This window comes from Passer montanus, unplaced genomic scaffold, assembly GCF_014805655.1.
Source record: "Passer montanus isolate IOZ18808 unplaced genomic scaffold, ASM1480565v1 scaffold128, whole genome shotgun sequence".
In the NCBI taxonomy this organism is placed as follows: domain Eukaryota; kingdom Metazoa; phylum Chordata; class Aves; order Passeriformes; family Passeridae; genus Passer; species Passer montanus.
In genome coordinates, this window is record NW_024359610.1 from 1,226,627 (window position 1) to 1,249,315 (window position 22,689).

The 22,689-nt window shown below is 48.6% G+C and overlaps 1 protein-coding gene across 4 annotated transcripts in view; it reads left to right on the top strand.

Moving 5' to 3' along the window:
• Window positions 1-6: 6 nt before the first annotated feature.
• The window catches only part of CACNB4 (calcium voltage-gated channel auxiliary subunit beta 4), a 75,895-nt gene continuing 53,212 nt past the window's right edge, over window positions 7-22,689 (top strand). For all 4 annotated transcript variants that reach the window (XR_005626479.1, XR_005626478.1, XM_039698616.1 and 1 more), the window contains exons 1-2: window positions 7-73; window positions 148-231. Coding sequence is in view for 2 of the 4 variants with exons in the window: in XM_039698616.1 (XP_039554550.1) it covers window positions 65-73; window positions 148-231 (93 nt within the window). In the remaining 2 variants the exon portion in view is untranslated. The remainder of the gene's footprint in view (window positions 74-147; window positions 232-22,689) is intronic.

The following is a 22,689-nucleotide window of genomic DNA, read 5'->3' on the forward strand; positions in this document are numbered from 1 at the left end:
TCCGCCCCGGCGGCGGCTCCGCTGCGCCCGGAGAGCGCCCGGAGCGGGAGCGGCAGCGGGAGCCATGGCCGCGGTGCGTGCGGGGCCGGGGGCGGCGGGGCCGGGGCCGGGGCGCGGGCACCACCTTGATGCTTTGTCCCCGGGCAGGTGACCAGGGGCACCGCGACGCGCCGCAGCCGCCTGAAGCGCTCGGACGGCAGCACCACCTCCACCAGCTTCATCCTGCGGCAGGTCAGCGCCGGGGCCGGGGCCGGGGGGCTGCGGGGCTCTGCCGGGGGCTGCGGGCTCGGGAGGCTCCGCACCCCGAGCGGAGCGCGGCGGTGCCGCTGCCCGGGGATGCTCCGGCTCCGGCACCGCTGGAGTTGCGGGCACGGCGGAGTTCGGGGCTGGGCTTGGCCCCACAGCCCGGATAAACGCAGGGATTGTCCTCGCCTTGGGCTCCCGGCGGTGACTGACCCGCTGGGCATTGCCTCCCTATTCCCTGGGACAGCGGGAGGTGCGCTTGGCGTACGGAATGGAAGATGGGGTTTTAGTGATCTCCTGGCTTTAGGGTTTCTAGGGGGGAAATGGTTTTAAGTGCGTCGAGAGCATCGGCATGTGAGGCTGGGGCTGCTCGGAGCTGGTTGCACGGCAGCCCCGTGCACTGCAGGAGCACTGCTAGCCATCAGCGTGGAGCCTCCTGCTAACAGTCCCCTTTTCCATCCCTGCTCCCCTTTTCCATCCCTGCCACCCTATTCCATCCCTGCTCCCAGTCTCCCACTCTGCCTGCCAGCTGTCCCTGCTCAGACACACACTGACATCCCGAGTCCCCCGAAGCATCTCCCTCAGGTACAAAACACTGTTTGCAGTAAATATGACCGATTTCGTTCCCAAGTACAGCGCGTGCAGCGTTCCCCAGAGCGTGAACCTGCATCCCAGATTCCCCAGGGACTCCAGCAGGAATTGGAGGAGCTCAGGGGAGCGGAGCTGGGCCCTTGGCAGAGCCAGGGGCACTCGCCGTGCTTGGAAGCGTGCTGTGCTCAGGACACGGAGGCTGCTCTGTCACACGGGGGGATCTCAGTAGCCCACGGAGGTTTCATTTGCCTGGTGGCCCCTCCTTGTCACGGCCCCAGCCCAGAGCAGCCGTGTGGGGCTGGCAGTCCCCGTTTCCAGAGTGACATGTGAGAGTCTCGGGAAGAGCCTGACGTTCAGGGTGATCTGAGCCGTGCAGACGGGAGTTGAAACAAGGATAAACGAGCAGAAAGGCAGTTTTGGGTTATGCTGGAGGGTTGTGGCAGTGAGGAGATGCTGCCGTGGGTGCTCCTGGGAGATGTCCTGGAGCAGCTCTCAGCCTGGCAGGGGAGCTGCTTCCTCAGGTGGGTTTGTGCTCCGTGGGAATTTGGGGTTGGTGGTTTGGGCAGAGGGTCCTTGGCATCACCTGGTGTCCAAGGGAGCAGGACATGACCTGGAACTTTGGAAGCCAGGCCTCTGTCTGTGTGGTTTTGGGGGACTCACTTCCCTCCTGACCCCTCTGGGATGTTGCTTTACCCAATTAAGAACAGGAAAATCAGGCGAAATCAGATGATGGGATGTTTTCCCTGTCCTTTACCCTCCCACAGGGAAGTTTACCCTCACAACAACCAGGCTCTGCAAGCAGAAGGGGAACAGAAAGTCCCACCAGCAGGGATCAGCTTCAGGTAGCAATGTGGTGCTTGTAGGTCTAATTTAAAAACAAATGGGAATTCTGTCAGGGAGATCTGTAATCAGTGTCCCAAAGGAGTTTAAATCTTTTGCAGATCTTGTGTACATGAAAACCTGAGCACCAGCTTCTTGCCCAAGCCCACAGTACCTATGGAAATGATATCCTTGGTTTCCTTCTGTGCCAGCAGAGACGCAGCTCCCTGGGATTTGAACTCATTACTCGACTTTTCATTATGTTGCATTTAATTTCTGGTTTCGATCCATTGCTCAATCTAATTTAGGAAGGGAATAACGTTTGGAGGAGCTTTTGGATTTGCATTTTTTCTGTCCACACCGTGTGGTGGGAAGCAGAGAGGGTCTGTGGGGTGTGTGTCCACAAGGACAGAGCTCCCAGCTCCAGCCTCTCCGTGTGGGAGGCTGGCAGTGCCCTGTCTGCTGGGGAGATGCTGCTCTGGAGGGCACAGGTGGAGTCCTGTACTCCCAGGAACACCCAGTGGGATGATGTTTAAACTCCCCCAAAGGGAGTGGGGTCGCTGCTGTCCTGGAGTGACTCCTGGTGCAGAGATTCCAGCTGCTGGGATGAGCCCTGAATCCGGGCACAGCCAAAGCTGGCGCTGAAGGGGTCAAGTGTGGCCTTTGAGCAAGGAATGGGTGCACAGAACTGTTCCTCTGACGTGGCAGGTGCTGCTCAATTAGAGCCAAGAACCCCCTTAAGGGACAGGAGTCAATTATTAGACACTAATTAGGGCAGCTGGAAACGTGTGCTTGTGATTCCACACAACGCTGGCATCAGAACTCCTCCTGGTGTTTTCTGGGGGTTTGTGTTCCCAGCCCTTGTGACACAGGATTTGGAGTTTTCCCTTTGAATCCTGGCAGGGTCAGTTTATTCCCTGAGATTTCTGATGGGATTTATTTCTCTGACAAAAGCTGTGACCTGTGCAGGACAGCAGCAAGCACCCAGAGGATGTGTCAGGGCATCCACCACTTCTTGGGATCCTGGGGTGGAAGTTCAGCTTCCCTTTCTCCTCCTCCTCATTTTTCTCCTTCTCCTCCTCCTCCTTTTACTCCTTCTCCTCCTCTCCAAATGTCTCCCAGAGAAATATTTACACATTTTGCTTTTTATTGACACAACTGCAGCCTTCATGCAGGTGAGACTGAGACACCTCCTCAGACAGGGTCTCCCTTTGGAATGTTCTCCCTCACACCTCAGGGTCTGGAGAATCGCCCAGGGCAGCTCAGGGGGGATTTTGAGGAAATTCCTTCATGGAAAAAGTCCCCCAGCCCTGACACAGCAGCCCAGGGCACTGGAGTCCCCATCCCTGGGGGGATTTAAAGCCCTGTGGATGTGGCCCTTGGGGACAGGGGTCAGTGGTGGCCTTAGCAGAGCTGGGGACGGTTGGACTCGATGATTCCTGAGGATTTTTGGTACCAGCAGGGCTTTGTAACAAAATCTCCTTGAAACATTCACAGGAATCAGTGGAAATCCTTCCCAGCTTGTGCCAGAGACTCCAAGTGAAGCCACTGAGTGTCCCTGAGCAGCCCAAGGACGTTCAACTTCACACAAAACTATATTTAGACATGCAGTTTATTTCTGGAAGTTTTTGCTGCTTCTTTAGAGATAGTTGAGGTTAAAGCCAATTTTCTTTTGAGACTTAGTTACACCTGGTCCTGCATCTCTGGCAGCACTTGTGCTTCCCCTTTTTACATGTAATTTTTCCTGTGTAATATTGAGAGGAAGATAAGAGCAACATTTTCTGTTTCAGAGCAGCTCTCAGGCTGCAACAACACTTCAAATGTTGAGGACATTGTGACAAAAGGATTTAGAATCTTCACAAAGAGTTTTGTGGCCTTGTTTCCATGGGGTGCTGCTGGTCAGTGACCATTTCTTGATGAACTTTTCAAGGTGCATCTGAATTCTTCCCAGAATTCTGCATTTTTTGGTCTCAAAATCCTTTTCCTCAGAGCATCACCTGAGGAAATTTTTCTGGTCTGCCCTGGAGGCAGATGCTGCTGGGAGCAGGGTCCATTCCAGTGGGAGCATTCCTCAAAATCCAGTGCTGATTAAATGGATAAAAATCGTGTCTGCAGAGGAGCAGAGCAGAGGTTCAGTAATTTAGCTCAGGATGAGCTCAATCCTGCCATGAGTCATTAATTTCTAAAATACAGCTTACTGTCATGGAATGTGATTATTCCTTAGGCTGGGCTCTTATTTTCCTCTGTGCAGCACTCAGGAGCTGTTTAAGCATTTGACAGGTGAATAAAAGGCTGAGCCCTCTCTCTCCAGAGCAGCAGCCCTGGCGTGGTTGTGCCTCATCCCTGCTGAAATCAGGGTGCTCAGCTCAGCCAGCTCTCAGGTTATGCCATTTGATGGAGTAACAGTGGATTTAGTTTGTAAAAGTCAAGATTTGACTTTGTAAATCCAAATATTTGGGTTGAGTCAAGGAGGGGAGTTAAGGCTTGCAGTGAAATGAATGTTCCCAGGGTGTCTTGTTGACTTTCCCTCAGGTTTGGGGTTTTCTCCTGCATTCAGCACCACAGAGTTGACAAAAGATTTCCAAAAGGGCCTTGCAACTTTGGGGGAAAGCAGTGTTTTCTGCTGGTGTCACAGAATCCTGGAATCCTGGAATGGTTTGGGTTGCAAGGCACTTAAATCCCCTCCCACTCCAGCCCCCTGCCATGGCAGGGACACCTCCCACTGTCCCAGGCTGCTCCAAGCCCTGTCCAGCCTGGCCTGGGACCCTTGACCCTGTTGGTTTGTGTGTTCTCATGGCCTGAGTCATTTTTGGGGTGATGTTTGGGAATGGTTTGCTCCCTGCAGGACAAAGGTGGGGCCACCCCGCTGGCAGGGCTGCACTGGGACAATCCATGGCAGGAATTCCCTGTGGAGGACTGGGGAGCTTCCATGGAATTGTCCCCTGGCAGCTGCAGAGGGACCATCCCACCAAGGGGCAGGGCTGGGATTTTGGAATGGCTGCAGTGACCTCGGGGAGGAAATCCTGGGAAAATGAGGAGTCCAGCCCTGCTTCCCTGCAGCTTCCAGTGTGGCAGGCCCAGGTGAGCCCAGGGCATGCAGGGGACATCCCTCCATCAGCTCCTGTGCCCGTGTGGGTGAGGTCAGAGCCAGGGCATGCCCAGGTGGGACCTTGCCCAGGGTTTCCTGGAAGGAATGGATGCACCTGGGTGTGTCCTTTGTGGAGCTGGGCCAGGCTGGATTTAGGGAAATGCTCTTCCCCCAGAGGGTGCTGGCACTGCCCAGGCTCCCCAGGGAATGGGCACATTCCCAAGAGCTCCAGGAGGGTTTGGACACCACTCCCAGGGATGCCCAGGGTGGGATTTTGGGGTGTCTGTGCAGGGACAGGAGCTGGATTCATGATCCTGTACCGTCTCCATGGCAACAAGGCCGGGCTTTGCAGAGCCCAAAGTCACCCCGGAAAAGCGGGGTATTAATGGAGCAGCGTAGGGACAGGGAAAAAATAGGATTTGGCTGCTCTCACCCCAAATTTGGGGATTTGGGATGATCCGTGTCTGTGCCGGCTGTGGGTGTTTGTTTACGTGTCTCTGTGGAGCGTGACCTACTAAATTAATTCTCTTTAGTGGAGCAGAGTTATCCCAGCGAGCAGCTCCGAGCCTGGAGCAGCAGGATGGGAGCAGGATGTGGGATGTTCGGGGGGTGGGAAGGGCAAAATACCTCCACAGGCAGGAAATACAGGGATTAAAAATGTATCCTAGAAATATAGAACTATATTTGTACATAAATATATAAACATATAAATATATAAACATACAAATTTATAAATATATAAATATATAAATATATAAATATATAAATATATAAATATATAAATATATAAATGTAAATATATAGAGGGTGTGAATGCACAATGCTCGTGCTGTCCTCCTTCAATATTTCATAGGCAAGAAATAACCTTTACAAACATGTAAATATATACATAGATTTTAATATAAAAGCATATAAATATATTTAAAATATATATATAGGCCATGAATACACAAGGCTCTTGATGTCCCCCTTCAATATTTAATAGGCAAGAACTAAAAAAATGCCTTTACAAACATGTAAATATATACATATAAAAGTGTATGAATATAAAAAAAAGAAAAAAAAATATAAGCTATGAATGCACAATGCTCTTGCTGTCCCCCTTCAATATCTAATAGGAAAGAATTTAAAAATACCTTAATAAACATGTATATAGATGGGCATATATATATATATATATATATATATATGTAGTGTATGAGTGCATGATGCTCTTGCTGTCCCCCTTCAATATTTAATAGGAAAGAATTAAAAAAATCTTTACAAACATGTAAATATATAAACATATTAAAAAGGTTATAAATATATATGTGTAAATATATATCTATGTATATAGATATGTATATCTACATATATAGATATATATATACACATATAGATATATAGAATATGAATGCATGATGCTCTTGCCGTCCCTCTTCAATATTTAATAGAAAGAATTTAAAGATATCTTTACAAACATATAAAATAGATATATAAAGGTTGTAAATATATATCTATATATATAGGTAGATATAGATATATCTATATATATAGATATATATACATTGATATATAGGATATGATGCTCTTGCTGTCCTCCCTCAATATTTCATAGAAAGAATTTAAAAAATACCTTTACAAACATGTAAATATATATATTTTAAAGGTTATTTTATATATATATATGTATATATGTGTGTGTATATATATATATATATATATGTATATAAAATATCTCTAGGGTCTGGTGCCCTTGCTGTCCCCATTCCTGTATATATATATATATATATGTATAAAAAATATCTCTAGGGTCTGGTGCTCTTGCTGTCCCCATTCCTGAACGAGGAGCCTGGAGCTCAGGAGTCCTGCATGGCCTGCCCAGGCTGGGTTCAGTCCAGGACTGGGGCTCCCGGCAGCCCCATCCCCAGCCCCTCCCGGTGCCCCCGTGTGGATTTCAGGCCCGCTTTATTCCCAGGGGAGCCAGGAGGAGCTGGGGCTGTGCCGGCGTTTCTATGGACACCAGCACACAGCCCATGGCTGGGGAGGATTGCTGGGCACTCCGTGCTCAAATGTGTTCTGCAAGGAACAGAAATAGCTTTTTATCCTAAACCCCTTGGGGTTTGGGGGGCCCACAGAGCTGGAAAAAAAGAGAATTCCTGAATTCCTTTCGGGGTTAGCAGGGGGAAGCCTGATGTGAATAATCTTCCAAATTGGCTTTAAAAAATAATCAAGCAGAGCTCTAGGAAAATAAAATCTAAAATTCTTGAGCCACTCGCCGTGTTAAAAAGATCTGCTGTTAAAAGGGGTTTGACCGGTAGTCAAGTGGGATAAAAAGAATCCCAGAATCCCAGAATGGTTTGGGTTGGAAGGGACTTTAAAGCTCATCCAGGGACACTGCCACTGTCCCAGGCTGCTCCCAGCCCTGTCCATCCTGGCCTTGGGCCCTGCCAGGGATCCAGGGGCAGCCCCAGCTGCTCTGGGAATGCCAGCCCAGCCAGCAATTCCTTCCCCATATCCCAGCTAAACATTTTGGTAATGACTGGTGGATAATTCGACAACTGAGACAATTCATAGAGTGAATAAGAACATGTCTTTCTTCTGTTTTAATTTTTGGCTGCTGGTAACGAGGTCTCCAGATAAAAAGGGATTGAGAACAGCAAGGCCTTGCCTGCCTTCCCCTTTCCCTCTAATAAAAATGGGAATCCTCCTAAAGGACAGGGAGAGAGGCTGGAGATCCTCCTGGCCCCATTCTCTGCCCTGGCACAAACCCTGTGGGTTTTTGGGACCTTTCACACCTCACTCCTTCTGTGGGAGGTGCTGCTTCCTCGGGGTGTTGGGAATGTTGGTGCCAGCATTGCCGTGGTCCCTGAGCATCCCCGAGTGTCCCTGGGTGTCCCTGGGTGTCTCTGGGTGTCCCTGAGTGTCCCCACTCCAAGCTCTGTGCTTGCAGAGGGGCCCTGGGGAGGGTTTTGGTGAGATCTGGGCTGCAGAGTGTGAAACACTTTGGTGCCAGCATTGCCGTGGTCTCTGAGCATCCCTGGGTGTCCCTGGGTGTCCCTGAGCATCCCTGAGTGTCCCTGGGTGTCTCTGGGTGTCCCTGAGTGTCCCCACTCCAAGCTCTGTGCTTGCAGAGGGGCCCTGGGGAGGGTTTTGGTGAGATCTGGGCTGCAGAGTGTGAAACACTGGAAGGTTCTGGGAAAACACACCCTGCTGGTTCCACCCATCCCATTCCCACTGAGCAATAAACCCTCAGCATTCCCTTCCCTTGACGCTTCCACGATGAGCAGCACGCTTCAGGGAAAACCTTTTCTTGCCCCAAATAAGAGATTTAAGATCCTTAAGTGAAAGTCCCTTGAATCCTGGCAGTTTGCAGCGCTCAGCTCTGGGCTGTGACATCTTCTCCTGCCAGGAATAAGCTGTAACCTGCTCTTGGCTGTCCCTGGATTGCAGGAAATTTCCTGGATTTCTCCTGAGGTTTGTGCTGTAGGGTGGTCACTCTCCAGGCTGTGGTTTCTGTGCTTACCAGGCACTCTTTTCCCAGCTTACATAATTCCATCATTTTCCCATTTTTCCCTGCGGACAGCGGGAGCTGCCCCCGTGTCTCCACATCTCCACAGCTTTCTGCACTTAATGCACTTTGATATCCCTGCAAAAACCAGAGATCCCCAGCCAGGCAGGGCAGCAAAAGAATTCCAGGCTGGAATTTTGCAAAAACCTTCTGAAAATGCTCCTTTTATTGGGATAATTATTGGGATTTGCTGGGTGACCTGAAGCAGCAGCAGACACCTGGATTGAAGCAGGAGAATCCCAGCCATGTCCTGGAGGAAAATCCCAGATGTGCTCCTCACTTGTGACTCCAGTAGTCCTTGACAGCTACAGAGTTACGTGTCTGTTCCCAGACAGAAAGGTGGATTACAGGAGGATTTTCCAACCAAATCCCATTTTTGGCTTGGATTTGTATTTTGCTTGCCCAGGTTCTTGTGGTGAGTTACATTCTCTACTTCAACCTCAGGGGCTTAGGGACTTCTCCTGGATGAGGCCTTCTTGGGACTGGGGACAACACTTGACATGTAAACGTTCACTCCCATTTTTGTGAAGTGTTTTTGGAGCCTTTTCTGCCAAATTCCCTCCACACTTCGAAGTTCACAGGTGGAATTTTTGTACCAGGAATTCGTTGGGGTTTTTGTTCCCTGGGTGATCTCTTCTGAGCAATGGGAACTGATTTTCCCATTAGGAGACATTTCATAACCTGGTGGGTTTGTTTTTTTTCCCCTCCTCTCTTTTATTCATCAGAGAGGGATAAAAACGCCCTCAGCACTTGGCATTTCTTGGGCCTTAATGACCAGTCGAGGTTAATGGCCCGAGATGATGAAACCTCAGGCAGGCATTCATCCTCCCGGAGCCTGCTGGCAATGAGGGCTGAGATGTTCTCCTGCTGCTTTGGCTTTGAGCATGCTGGGCCAGCAGGAGCAGCTTCTCCTCCTCTCCCCGCTCCCCACACGTCGGGGTTGGGGCAGAAAAGCCCCATCCCCTGGGACAACACCTCTGCCCTGCTGTGGGTAAAGGAGATGTGTGACCCGGGGGTGGCAGAGGGGACAGCTGGTGCTGCTGGGCTGGGGGGAGGAGAGGGATTCCAGGAGTTCCAAATGGAACCCACTTCCTTGGAGGGGAAGGTGGTGTGGGAGATGCACAGAAGTGAAGAACGAGCTGGGGTTAAGGGAGGTGGGAGAGGCAGAGAGCGTGGGAAGGATCCTTGTGGGGTGAGTCATGGAATTGTTAAGGTTGGAAAAGACCTTTAGGATCATCCAGCATCAACCAGCAGCACCACCGTGGTCACAGTGAGCCATGTCCCCAGGTGCCACCTCCAGGGACAGGGACCCCACACTGCCCTGGGCAGCCCATCCCAGCTTTACAACCCTGCCCATGGAAGAGCTGATCCTAACATTTAACCCAAACCTCCCCAGCCCAGCCCGAGGCTGTTTCCCCTCCTGCAGCTCGTGGCCCTGCTCCTGTTCCCTCTTCTCTTCCCTCTTCCTGCTCCTCCAAAAGCTCCCTCTGGCCTTGGCTGTCTCCTTTGCACCAGTGCCTCTCTCTCCTCTATGAGTCGTGGAATTGTTAAGGTTGGAAAAGACCTTTAGGATCATCCAGCATCAACCAGCAGCACCACCGTGGTCACAGTGAGCCATGTCCCCAGGTGCCACCTCCAGGGACAGGGACCCCACACTGCCCTGGGCAGCCCATCCCAGCTTTACAACCCTGCCCATGGAAGAGCTGATCCTAACATTTAACCCAAACCTCCCCAGCCCAGCCCGAGGCTGTTTCCCCTCCTGCAGCTCGTGGCCCTGCTCCTGTTCCCTCTTCTCTTCCCTCTTCCTGCTCCTCCAAAAGCTCCCTCTGGCCTTGGCTGTCTCCTTTGCACCAGTGCCTCTCTCTCCTCTGCTCTGAATTTCAGCAGCTGCCTCATTACCCACTTTTGTACCAGACAAAAAGAGTGGGAAGAGGGGAAATCCCAAATTTTTACTATAGTTACTAGTTAAATTTGGATAAGGACAGCATGTGGTTTTTTTGTTTGGTTGTTTTTGGGGTGGTTTTTTTTGTTTGTTTTGTTTTTTTTGTTTGTTTTGGTTTTTTGGTTTGTTTTGTTTTTGTTTTTGTTGTTGTTTCTGTTTTTCCTGGGAATGTTGTTACTCTCTTTTATTTCCCATTCTGTGTGTCACAGCTTTGTTTGTCCCTTAGAAGTGACATGTTGGGACACTCTCTCCTCAGATAATGAGAGCTGCCCAGTGGACAGAGTGTCACATCAGCCAAGTGATGTTTGTTTCTGTTTTTCCTGGGAATGTTTGTTTTCTGTTTTTCCTTGTTACTCTCTTTTATTTCCCATTCTGTGTGTCACAGCTTTGTTTGTCCCTTAGAAGTGACATGTTGGACACTCCCTCCTCAGATAATGAGGGCTGCCCATGGACAGTGTCACATCAGCCAAGTGATGGGAACAGACTGAGGGATAAAAAGACACTCTCTCCTCAGATAATGAGAGCTGCCCAGTGGACAGAGTGTCACATCAGCCAAGTGATGGGAACAGACTGAGGGATAAAAAAAGAGCTCCCCAAAACCTGACAAAAACCCGGGGCAGGGAAAAAAATGAGAGGAAGGAGAAGAGGAGGAGGAGAAAAGATCAAGAAAGGGGAGGTGGAATCTGTCTCTGGTTTGTGTGCAGAGTCTGTGAGCACAAAATGTGGGTAGTGGCCCTGAAGAGTGGGTGACTCTTTCATAACTCATTTCTGTCACTTCATTCCCCCATTCTTGGGTATTCTGGAAGGAAAATTGTCCCTTTTCCTTTAGAGAGCAGTTGGATGTGTCCTAGCTGCACTCACTGCTCCTGGAGCAGCTTCTTCTGCTTTTATCCCTTTTTCCCCCTTTCTCTTTTCTTTCTGGTTTGGTCCTTTTCCTTTTCCTTTTCCTTTTCCTTTTCCTTTTCCTTTTCCTTTTCCTTTTCCTTTTCCTTTGTCCCTGCAGCGTTTGGGTGAGGGTTGGTACAGAAAGTGGCCCCAGGGGGACAGCAGAAAGGCCACCAGGAGTCTCCTCCTGCCACATGATGCCCTCTCCATGGGCACTCTGCACGTCCAGCCTCTGCCCCTCTCCTTTTCCAAGGGGTTTTTCCAGGGATGTAGTTTATAGGGTTTCTGCAAGGCACTGAGATTGTCTTGACTGCAGCACACGGTCCCTGTTCTCTCAGGGGCCAAACTTCACAAAGGAAATTTCCTTGGCCCCAAAGCCTCAGCAAAGCCCATCCAGCCTGGCCCTGGGCTCTCCCAGGGCTGGGAAATGTTTTATGGATTTCTTTCATCCACTCAAGGACTCTTCTACTCCAAACCATCCACAAGTGGGGGAGCAGCTCTCATGACAAATCTCTTGATATTTTAAACTTCTCCATGGCCTGGCTCCTCTCTGTGCTCAGTGCAGGTGATTTAGGAGGCTTTTGTGGGTTCCTGTAACCCGTGCTGATAAATGACTGAGAATCCCCCACAGCCTCTCACCTTTCCCACTTCCAACCTGGAAAGTTGCACCTGCAAACCCTTCCCCTTCCTTTTTTCACAGATGCCTCTGGTTCCTGTGATGGGTAAATGAGAGGTTCCCACTTGCAGGCAGGAAAACCAGGAGCTGGGGAATCACAAGCTGCTGTAATTTATGCAGGAGCAGTGTGGGGGAAATTGCAGCCCACTCCTGTTCCACATAAATTATGGATGTACCTCCTTGGAAATAGCTGCAGAGGGGGTTCAGGGTTTTTTTGGCTAATGAATCATGCCCTGAATTTCTACAGTACCTACATTGACTCAAATGTCTCCTTTTGGCCCCACCTTTCTTTTTACATCATCTCTAAACTTTGGCTGAACTCCCAGCTCCGGAAGTTTCTTTATTTTCCGCACGACAGACCCATTCCTTGAAGAATTCTGAAGAATTTCCCCTTTGGAAAAGGGGCTCCTAAATTTGCTCCCAGAGCCTTCCATCTTATGGACTTTCCATCTTGTGCTCTGGAGATCTCTGAAGAGATCCCTCAGCTGGTTTTGAAGGATGTGTGGGAATAAATGAGAGTTTAGGAAGGTGCAGTCTGCTCTTGTGTGCACACATCCATGGATTTAGAACCTTTGGAGCTGTGGCCTTCAAGCCAAGGCAACACAAAACCTTTGGAACTGAGCAGGGAAGTAAAGGGATTGGAAGGTATTGCTGAAGGAAGTGAAGGGTGCTGCTGCCCACCCTGCATTTGGGGCTGTAAAATACAGATATAATATTGAGATTTCTGCAGGCTGAGGGGGGATTTAGAGGAGTGCTGTGTGCAGCCCTAGGGATCATCCATGAGGAATATCTGGGATATTCCCACTGCAGCAGAGGGAGCATCCAGCAGCAAGGAGCTGCTGGGAAGGGCTTTGGGGAGGGTGTGGAAGGTGAAGAGAAGTTGTTTGGAGCAGGAGAAGATGGAACAGCTTTGGACCTAAAATGAGCCTGCTCCAAGGATACAGAACGTTGTGGAAAGGAGGAGTGGAAGTGTGATTTTCATGGTAATAAAGGAGAGGGTGGAGCGGCGTGGGCACCACGGAGAGGGGTGGAATGAGGAGATGCAGGGGGGAGGATCGTGGAAATCAAACCCAGTCCTGGAAAACCATTTGGGTTTTGCCATCATGCAGCAGGCAGCACTTCAAGATGCTAAAGAGAGACACTGGGAATGTTTCATTGTCTTGTGTGAGGAGCCTGCCTGGGCTATATTTAACGGATCTCATGTGTGCTTTCATGAGGAATCTGTGCAGTTTCCCCCGTTTGATGTCATTTTTTCAGCACAATTATTTCTGTTCTGGTGGAAGGTGTCGCTGCCCGTGGCAGGGGGGGGAACAGGATGAGCTTCAAGGTCCTTTGCAGCCCCAGCCAGCCTGGGACTGTGACTCAGTGCCACATCAGCTCCGTGGTTGGCAGATATCAGAGGACTTCGGTTCAGGCCCTGGCCATATGCTAATGTGAAATATGCTAATGAGCAGCTAACGAGGAGCGGGGAGGATGCTCTGCCTGAATTTCAGCATCAGTCCCCTGGGGTTTGGGGAATTTCAGCTAAGTGTGGCTTGGAGAGGGGTAGCTTTGCTCTCCACAGCAGTTCCAAGCTGTGCCTTTCTCCCATTCAGGTCTATTATTAGCAGCCTTCCTTGGTACAATGTATTTTAATAAAATCCCTGCGTTTTTTTCCTATTCAGTTCTATTCTTAGAACACTTTCTTGGTAGGGTATATTTTAATACAAGCCCAAATCAAAATGTACTGTGCTGATGGTTTCTGGCTCCCCTGTGCCTCTGAGCTGGTCCTGCTGTGCCCACCCACATGTTACTGGTTTGGAGGGGCTCAAATCCTTTGTTCCTAGAAAAGCCCTTGTTGGGCTCTACCTAAAAGGCAACATTTTGGGGTGGGATGAGCTTGTACTATTCCTATGGAAGCAAAACACTGTGCAGAGAAAAAAAACCCCAAATTTCAGAGCATGACTGGAAATCCATGATCATCTGGAAGAAGAAGCCTGCAGGGAGGTGTCCGTGTGTTCATCACAGATGTCCATCTCCACTCCTGACCCAGCAGATCCCAAGGGATCCCAGGGATCTGCCTCCCTGACTTCCACCGTGGCCCTGGCAGCTGTGGCTTGGTTTGAGCTTCAGGGGGTTAAGCTGGGCTTGGAGAGCATCTGGCACATCTCCAGTTTGCCCTGGTCATCCCAGAATGGGTTGGAAGGGTTGAAGCCCATCCTAATCCACCCATTCCATGGGCAGGGACACCTCCCACTGTCCCAGGCTGCTCCAGCCCCAGTGCCCAGCCTGGCCTTGGGCACTGCCAGGGATCCAGGGCAGCCCCAGCTGCTCTGGCAATCCCAGCCCAGCCAGGAATTCCCAGTTCCCAATGTCCCACCCATCCCTGCCCTCTGGCAGTGGGAGCCATTCCCTGGCTCCTGTCCCTCCATCCTTGTCCCCAGCCCCTCTCCAGCAATCCTCCCCACATCCAGGAGAGCAGCCACGAATGTCCCTGTGTTTCCAGCAGGTATCCAGCCGTAATAACAGTCTTCCAAATTTTAAATGTTGACCAAAATAAATCCTGTGTCTTCCCTGGAATGGGGGCTGGGACCGTTTGGGCTGTGGGAGCACAGCCATGGGGGATGGTCCTGGTTTGGATCCTGGTTCTGGTTTGGATCCTGGTTCTGGTTTGGATCCTGCCATGGTCTGGATCCTGCCCCTGGTTTGGATCCTGGTTCTGGTTTGGATCCTGGTCCTGGTGTGGATCAGCCCTGGTTTGGATCCTGGTCCTGGTTTGGATCAGCCCTGGTTTGGATCCTGGTCCTGGTTTGGATCCTGGTCCTGGTTTGGATCCTGGTTCTGGTCTGGATCCTGGTCCTGGTTTGGATCCTGGTCCTGGTTTGGATCCTGCCCCTGGTGTGGATCAGCTCCTGGTTTGGATCCTGCCCCTGGTGTGGATCAGCTCCTGGTTTGGATCCTGCCCCTGGTGTGGATCAGCTCCTGGTTTGGATCCTGGTCCTGGTTTGGATCCTGCCCCTGTTTTGGATCCTGCCCCTGGTGTGGATCAGCTCCTGGTTTGGATCCTGCCCCCAGCCCTTCCCAGGTTGTGTTCCCTCCCTCAGCCACTCGGATTTAGTGCAGGATTCAAGCACAAGCCCTGAGCTGTTGTCTGAACCACCAAATGCTGGTTTAGGCTCCAGAAGGGCTGTGGTTGGTGGTTGTTGTTGCTGCCTTTTCTCTCCTGGGGCCCCAGAGGTGGGACTGGGTGCTAGGAACAGCAGATTGCTGCAGGTTGCTTGTGTTGCTGCTGTCTTGCTTTTTTGGGAGTCCTTCCACCCTCGTGCCATCAAGTGCAGCTTTTGTAGGAACACACAACACTGAATATGATGGGAATGAAATATCTGATCCTAGAAAAAATAGGAAATATGTTTATGTCAGACCATTGGGACATGTATTCACTTACACAAAAGTCACTAATTACCTTCTAAAAGCCCATTTCCACAAGATTCTCCCTGATTCCTTAGTTTTCCTTCAGGCAGGACAAACCTGGCAATTCCTGGCTCCTGTGGTGAGCCCAGGTGTTGAGAGGAATTTGTGGGGGTCTGCTCCTAGGTTCTTGTGCAGTGTCAGGATGAAGATCCTCTTGATTTACTAAAAGGAGTTTCATGGCTGTCCAACACACAATTCCCATTTCTTTACAAGCTCAGATCCGTAGGAAAATCTTTTTCCAAGAGAATTACAGGCAGGAAAGTAATTAAAAAGAAGACTCCCGTGCCCGGTGTGCATCTCGGCTTGGGCGGCAGCAGGAGCTGAGATTCTGGGGTGAAACTCTGCAGTTCTGGTGCAAGCCACAGGATGGGGATGTTGGACTGAGGCTCGCTGGAACATCCCAGCGTTCAGCACCTAAAAGTCCTTTTCACAATTTAAATGTGGGTTTTCTGGTTTTCCATTTTTATGTTTTTCCATTCTTCAAAGTCCTGAGCACCTCAGCTCAGGTACAAATACCACAAACACAAAGTGACTGATTTCCAGTGTTGCTCCTGCTGGTTTTTGGGGAATAATTTGCAGTGCTGGATGTCTGTAAGAAGCCTGGGTTATCCCAGGAGAGATGAGTTGGAGGTACAAGGAATGCTGCTTCCAGAAATTTATCCATAACTTGTAATTTATCAGTAACTTGTAATTTATCAATAATTTGTAATTTATCAATGGCAGAGGCAGGTTGGATTTTTTGTTGGGTTTTTTTTTTGGTTGGTTGGGTGGGTATTTTCATTTCTCTCACTGACACTTTCTGTTAGGCAGGGATGGATTGGATATTGGGACATTGGGAATTGGGAATTCCTGGCTGGGCTGGAATTGCCAGAGCAGCTGGGGCTGCCCCTGGATCCCTGGCAGTGCCCAAGGCCAGGCTGGAGCAGCTGGGACAGTGAAAGGTGTCCCTGTCATAGCAGGGGGTGGAATAGGATGGGATTTAAGCTCCCTTCCAACCCAAAATATTCCCTGATTTTCTGATTCCATGATTCCCTTTTTTGTCCTTCTATCTGCCCCACAAACTGCTGTTGTTTTGTTGTGATTGGCACAAAGTCCTCATTGATTTCTCTCATCTCCTCACAGAGCTGTTAGTTTGTGATAAAGTTGCATAAAAACATTTTGTCCTGAGAGTAGAGGATGGGAATTCCAGCACCTTTTTTTTTAAGGAAGAAGATTCCATGTTGTCAGCCCACAAAGAGCTGTAAATCCCCAGTGGGCATTGTGGTGCCACTGCTGAGATTTGGGCTGATGTACATTAAAAATTGGGGCTTTCTAACAATAAGATCTTGGATTTTCTTCCAGATTAAACTTTTTAAAAAGGACTGGCAAAGGCAGCCAGATTTGCCAATGGAAATGACCCCATTTGTGCTGCTTTGACACCATAAACTGGGAGAAATCTGATAAAAAGAGCACTCAGGAGGTGCAGTTTTCACCCTGACTGGCCCGTGCCTTGATGTTCCATAGGGAAAGGTCTTTCACAGGGAAAATGAAGTTATTCCCCCATCCTGCCCTTAGGGTTTCTCTGGGAGAGGCTCCTGCCCTATTGTCCCCCTGGAAGCTGCAATAAGAGCACGTGGCTGTGTCTGAATCACAGCTTTTCCCCAAAAAACCTCTTCCATGCCCAGATATCTACTCCATTATATTATATTTTATACTTATAAATTATATACTTACATTTACACTTATCTATTTTTATATTTTATATTATTTATCTTTACATATTCCATTTTTTAAAAATCCAAGTTTGCTTGGAAACTTGCACATGGAAACCAGCAGAGGAAAAGGTCTCCCAAGGTCTTCTCTATGATGACTTCATAGATTAATAATTAAATACAAAAAATTAATTTACAATTTCTAATAAATCTGCTGGGAATGTGGGGTAGGGCTGTCTGCTCTCCTCACCCCAGACTGGTGGGACTGGGAATGCTGGGGGGAATCTCAGAGCTGGCTCAGCCTTTGGTTTGTCTTCTCAGAGCCCTAAAAACATTCTGCTGATGTCAAATCTCTGCTCTCTCCCCCTCATGTCGTGGAGCACGGGGAAAATCTGGGAAAAGCTCTAAAGATGGAATAATTCTGAGTCATGGGGACGCTAATAAACACTCCCACACGCTGGCAGTGCTCAGGTTTGGTTATCCTAAATAACCATAATTGCTGAAATTCGTCATATTTGGTGATTTTTGGGCTTGTTCACTAAATCAGGAGCTTCAGGAAAGCTCCAGCTCCTGAGTCAAGCTGGGAGAAATAGTAAGAGAATATTTATTTATTCCCTTTTGCCCAGAATTGTGCAGCAATTATGACAAAACAGATTTATTCCAGGTTCTGCTGATTGCCATGGAAACCCACATGGAAAACAGCAGCCCAAGGCCACTTAGCATGAGAAATCCAGAGGGCTCATCCCTGATTAACTGATTCATGCTATAGATTTTGGGAAAGAAACCCCTGAAATGGAGACATCTCCCTGGTCAGCCTCAGCTCCAGTGGAACAGGGGGGATCCATCCCAGGGATGCTCTGGCTCAGGGGGGCTCTCCTGGGACACCCAACCTCCTGACTGCACAACTGTGCCACAGGATTTGGACTTTTCCAGCAACAATTAGTGAGGCAGGACAAGTGGCAGTGGCAGCAGAATTCCCAGGTGGGAAGGGCTGGATATTTTTAGCTGTTTCTGGGAGGCAGAGCCATCAGAGCTGTGCTGGAGCTGCAGTTTGGGGTTCTGGGCTGGGGACACTCGGGCTGTGACACCCCTGGGAGGGGGATCTGGTGCAGTGGCATCTGGGAGGGTGTGGTGGAATTTGGGAATTGATTTAGGGATGTTCCAGCTCTCAGGAGTAAAAGCTGACCTCATTTGTTCCCAAACCAGCTGCTTTGGAGCCACCTTCTCCCTGTGTATATTCATTTTTAATGATGTGGCTGTGATTGTTGAAATTTGTAGCTGTGATTTTATTGAAATCAAAGGGAATTTTGTTTTGCCCAGTTGTGCTGGAGAAGCTGGGATGGATGGATGGATGGATGGATTGATTGATTGATTGATTGATTGATTGATTTGTGATGTTCCTCTGTCTCCAGAACTGGAAGTGTTGAGGAAAGCTGAAGGACTTTCTCATCCTGTGCAGCTTTGCACATCGGTGGTGTATAAATATGAGCTGTGTGCTCTGAGTCCCTCCGGGGGAGCAGCAGAGGAAGGGAGTCCTGGCAGTCCTGGCAGAGCCGTGCAATCCCAGGGTTTGGGAAGCAGCCCTGCCTCTGTCCAGCCCCACTGTCCAAGCAGCTCTGGCTGAGATCTGTGCACAGCCAGCAGGAGAGCTGCTGCTGGAGGGACAGGCAGGGAATCACAGAATATCCACGGGGCAAGGGACCTGTGGGAATTTTGAATTCATTAGAGACAGGACCTCTGAGTTTTTTAGATGATGGGATTTATTCTTCTTATCTTCTACTCAGGCAAGTTGGGCTCACATCTTCACTGCATGGCTCAGAAGGTCACAAGACACTGGGTTACAAGACCTTTTAAAGATTTATTGACCAATAAAGCACTGCCAACAAAGATCTTTATGTTTTTGACGCAGTCCTTAAATATTTTGTCTTATGGACTCGTGTGTAAGCTTTCTTAGCCAATCATGTTATGGCACACAAACCTACAGTGCTGCATTCTAAACTCTTTGTTACCTTTGTAAATACTTTTATATTTTCTATATCTTAAACTCTAAAGCTCTAAACTTTCCTCTTCCCAACTTAACATGTCTGTGCTTTAAACTCTAAATCCACATTCTCACTTCTAGCTCCTGAGTTTGGGAGCCTTTGCCAAGGTCTCAGACCAAATCCTGGGTTTAATTCTGATCTTTGCCTTCCAGGCCCAAAGTTCTGAGAGTTCCCTGCATTTCAGATTCCAACAGGGACCCACAGGACCATTGATCTGCCTCCTGCAGAGACACCCCAGCAAGCCTGAGGATCCCAGAACAGTTTGGGTTGGACCCTAAACCCTCTCCCATCCCAGCCCTGCCATGGCAGGGACCCCGTCCACCATCCCAGGCTGCTCCAGCCCTGTCCAAGATCCAGGCTGGATCCCTGGGCTGGGTGGGATCCAGCTCAGGGGGAAGCAAAAGGAGCTCAGCTGTGTTGGGGAGGGCTCGGGATCCTTGGGAAGGGTGAAGCAGTGCAGTGGGGCGGGATGGGGTCCCTCCCCTGCTGCCTGTGCTGCCCAAAATCTGACTCAGCTGGTGGAGAGGAGGCACAACCAAAGGCTCAGCATCTTCCACTGGAACAGTTTTCCCAGGAACTCCTTCTGGAGTGAGTGACAAAGAGCAGTGGGCTTTGCTGGGCCAAGACAGGGAAGGCTTTGGGTGGGGTATTCCTTGTGGGAATGGAGAAAACAGAAACTTCCACAGACACAGAAGGGTTTGATCTGCAGCCTTGGGAGATTTGATGTAAAAATACAGCACACAGACATTAAGCAGAAAAAATAATAAACTTCTGTTTCTATAGTTGTAAGTAAGGATATGCTTTAAACAAGTGATTAATGTATGGGTAAGATGGTGAAGGGTTTAGAGTGTAGGGGTGGGGTTGTATAGAGTAAGCTGAGAGGTTAGAAGTTATAACAAAACAGAGTTTAGAAGTTAAACAGAAACAGAGTTTAGAAGTTGCAACAGAAAAATAATTTAGAAGTTGTAACAGAAATGGAATTTAGAAGTTATAATGGAAGCATCTGTAAGTGAGACAGAAGCCATCGGACAAAAGAATTCACAGTGCAGCAGAAGTAAAGGTGATAGGTCAGAAAAGCAAAATGAACCCTGTGGGAGCTGTCTGTTGGGTTAGAAAGTTCTATACTGTCTTGTATTGTCTATATTGTCCTATATTGTATAAGTTCTATATTGTCTGTGTTGTCCTGTAACAAAACTTGTCACTACTCTTGAGCTATGGCCAAATGCTTGCTCCTCTAAAATCTCACAGCCCCTGGGAGTGATGTTTGTCTGAGCAATAAATCACTTTTAGCTTTAAAATAACCCCATCCCTTCATTTCCAAAGCAACAATGACAATTCCTGACTCTGCCAGGCCACGAGGAGCCTGGTCACATCCTGGTGCCTGATGGCCAGGTGAAAGCAGTCCCAGTGGGACATGGATGGGACAAAGGGACGCTGCTGGTGCCTGCTGGATTTCCATTTGTTGGGAATTTGGCCTCCAGTGACCTTTGCTGTGGCCATTGGTGCAGCTCCAAGGAGAATCTGAACAGTAAAGTCAAATTATGGCTTTTTTTCTCTCCAAATTCCCTCCATGCCCAGCCAATTTCCTTCACTCAAGACCAACAGAGTTGATTTCAGAGTATCCCATTCCCAGCTGGGTTTGGAAATCCTGGACCCACAGGCTTCCCAGAGCCACATTTCTGACTGGAGGAAACATCCAGGAAAGCTCCACCTGCAGCTCTCTGTTCATCTCACCCTGCTATATTCATCCTGCTGAACCAAGAGGTGGCAGCAATATTCCCTACTAAGACATTCTATGTGTGTGACATTAATATCATATTTAATTGCAATAATGAGCCATTTTATTTCTAGCCTGAACTGGAGCAAACCAAATTTTTCATCACTGTATCGATGTGTCTGAAAATTCTGCTTCTAAATTTCTGCTCCAGCCCAAAAAGTTTGGGTTTCCCTTGGCTGGGCAAAGCAGTAACTCCCAGAATTCAGTGAATTATTGTGTGTTTAAGCTGTTACTCTGCCCACCACAGCAGATATTTTTGGAGAATAAAATGCAGTGGAAAACAGATATTATAAAAAAAATCGACTTTAGGTCCCTTGCTAAACCTGTTCCTGCCAAGGGATCAAGGCTGAAGTCGAAGCTTTGCCTTTATCCCTGAATTTTGCTAAGCACAACACTCAGAGCTCCAGCAGGTGTAATATTCCAATTCATGGCCAATCCTTTTTTTTCAGGATAAACTTCCAAGTTCATCATTCTAACAGAGCCTGGGCTTTTTCTCCATTTGGGATAAATATGTCCTTTTATGAATTTTGAGTTCTATCACCTTTTAATTCCGTGCTGCCTCATCTGGACACTGAATTAAATGCTGAGAACATGAGGTTCTGATCTGCTCCTCTATTGCTCATCATGATTATAGGCAGGGATGCCATTAGTTATTATTCTCCACACTCCCAATTAGAATATTCTGTTTTCTGCTTGTAACTCTGTCAGCCTGAGCTGCTCAGGCTGAATTTTTCCATTTTCTGCTCTCAAGTGAACTCCAATTCTCACTTGAAATATAGTGGAAATAAAAGTCCCCAAACTTTTTGGGAGCTGCAGAATATATTAATGCTTTCCTAATTAAAATATTAATTAGTAAATTAATTAATTTCCTAATTAAAATATTAAGTTCAGATTAAAATATTAATGAATACTTAATATTATTTTCCTAATTAAACATTAATTATTTGGGGGCCGCTGAGTATTAATGCTTTCCTATTTATTCCTAATTTCTGCTTCCTGTCTCGTAGGCAGTTTTAGATCTAGGACAGAACTTTCAGCAGTTTATTTAGAGTTTGGGGGTTTTAAATAATCTCTGTAGGGATGTTGTAGATGACTGGAATAAAGTAATTATTCTGGTTTTTGGGTTTTTTTTTAATGCAGGGTTTGAGAGATGCAGGCTGAACCTGCATGGAAGAGTCAGAGGGAAAAATATCAGTGTTTTATAAGTGTCCAGAGCACCAGAAATGATCTGATTTAATCGAGTTCCTGGGGCTTGGAGCAGCCTGGTCTGTGGAAGGAGTCCCTGCCCATGGCAGGGGTGGAAAGGGATGGGCTTTAAGGTCCCTTCCCACCCAAACCAGTCTGGGATTTTGGGATGAATGAATGAATCCTGTTCTATTCATTCTATTCTATGAATTCTGCACGTGGATTTCATGTGCAGAATTCTATGCAGAGAATAGAATATTCATAGAATTGATGTGAATTCTATGAATTTCAGCTCTGTAGCACAAGGATGGGCTCTGCTGCTGCAGGGGCTTTAGGAATGGCATTTTCTCCTTTGCAAGGCAAAGGCAGGAGGTGCTTTCAGGCCTTTCTGGGCTTTGTGAAGGACTCACTCAGAGCTGCTGAGGTGCTGAATGAATGAATGAATGGAGTGGGAGCTGCAGGTGTTCCTCACCCTGAGCAGAGCAGGGCTGGCTCCGTTCATCCCAAATTCCCTGCTGGCTCTGGGGGATGGCAGTGCCCAGGGATCCCTGAATTCTTGTCTGGAGTCACCGCTGTCCCTGGAGCAGACCTGGCTCGGGTGTCCCTGCAGAGGGAGGAGCAGGGGGATATTTTGGCTTTCGGATGAATGTTTTCTTTCCCAGCTCACTGGCAAGACCCTGAGCTCTTCTCCTGGAAATCTTCCTTCAGGAATTGCCAGTGGAAGGGAATGAACCTCTGCAATGGAGAAAC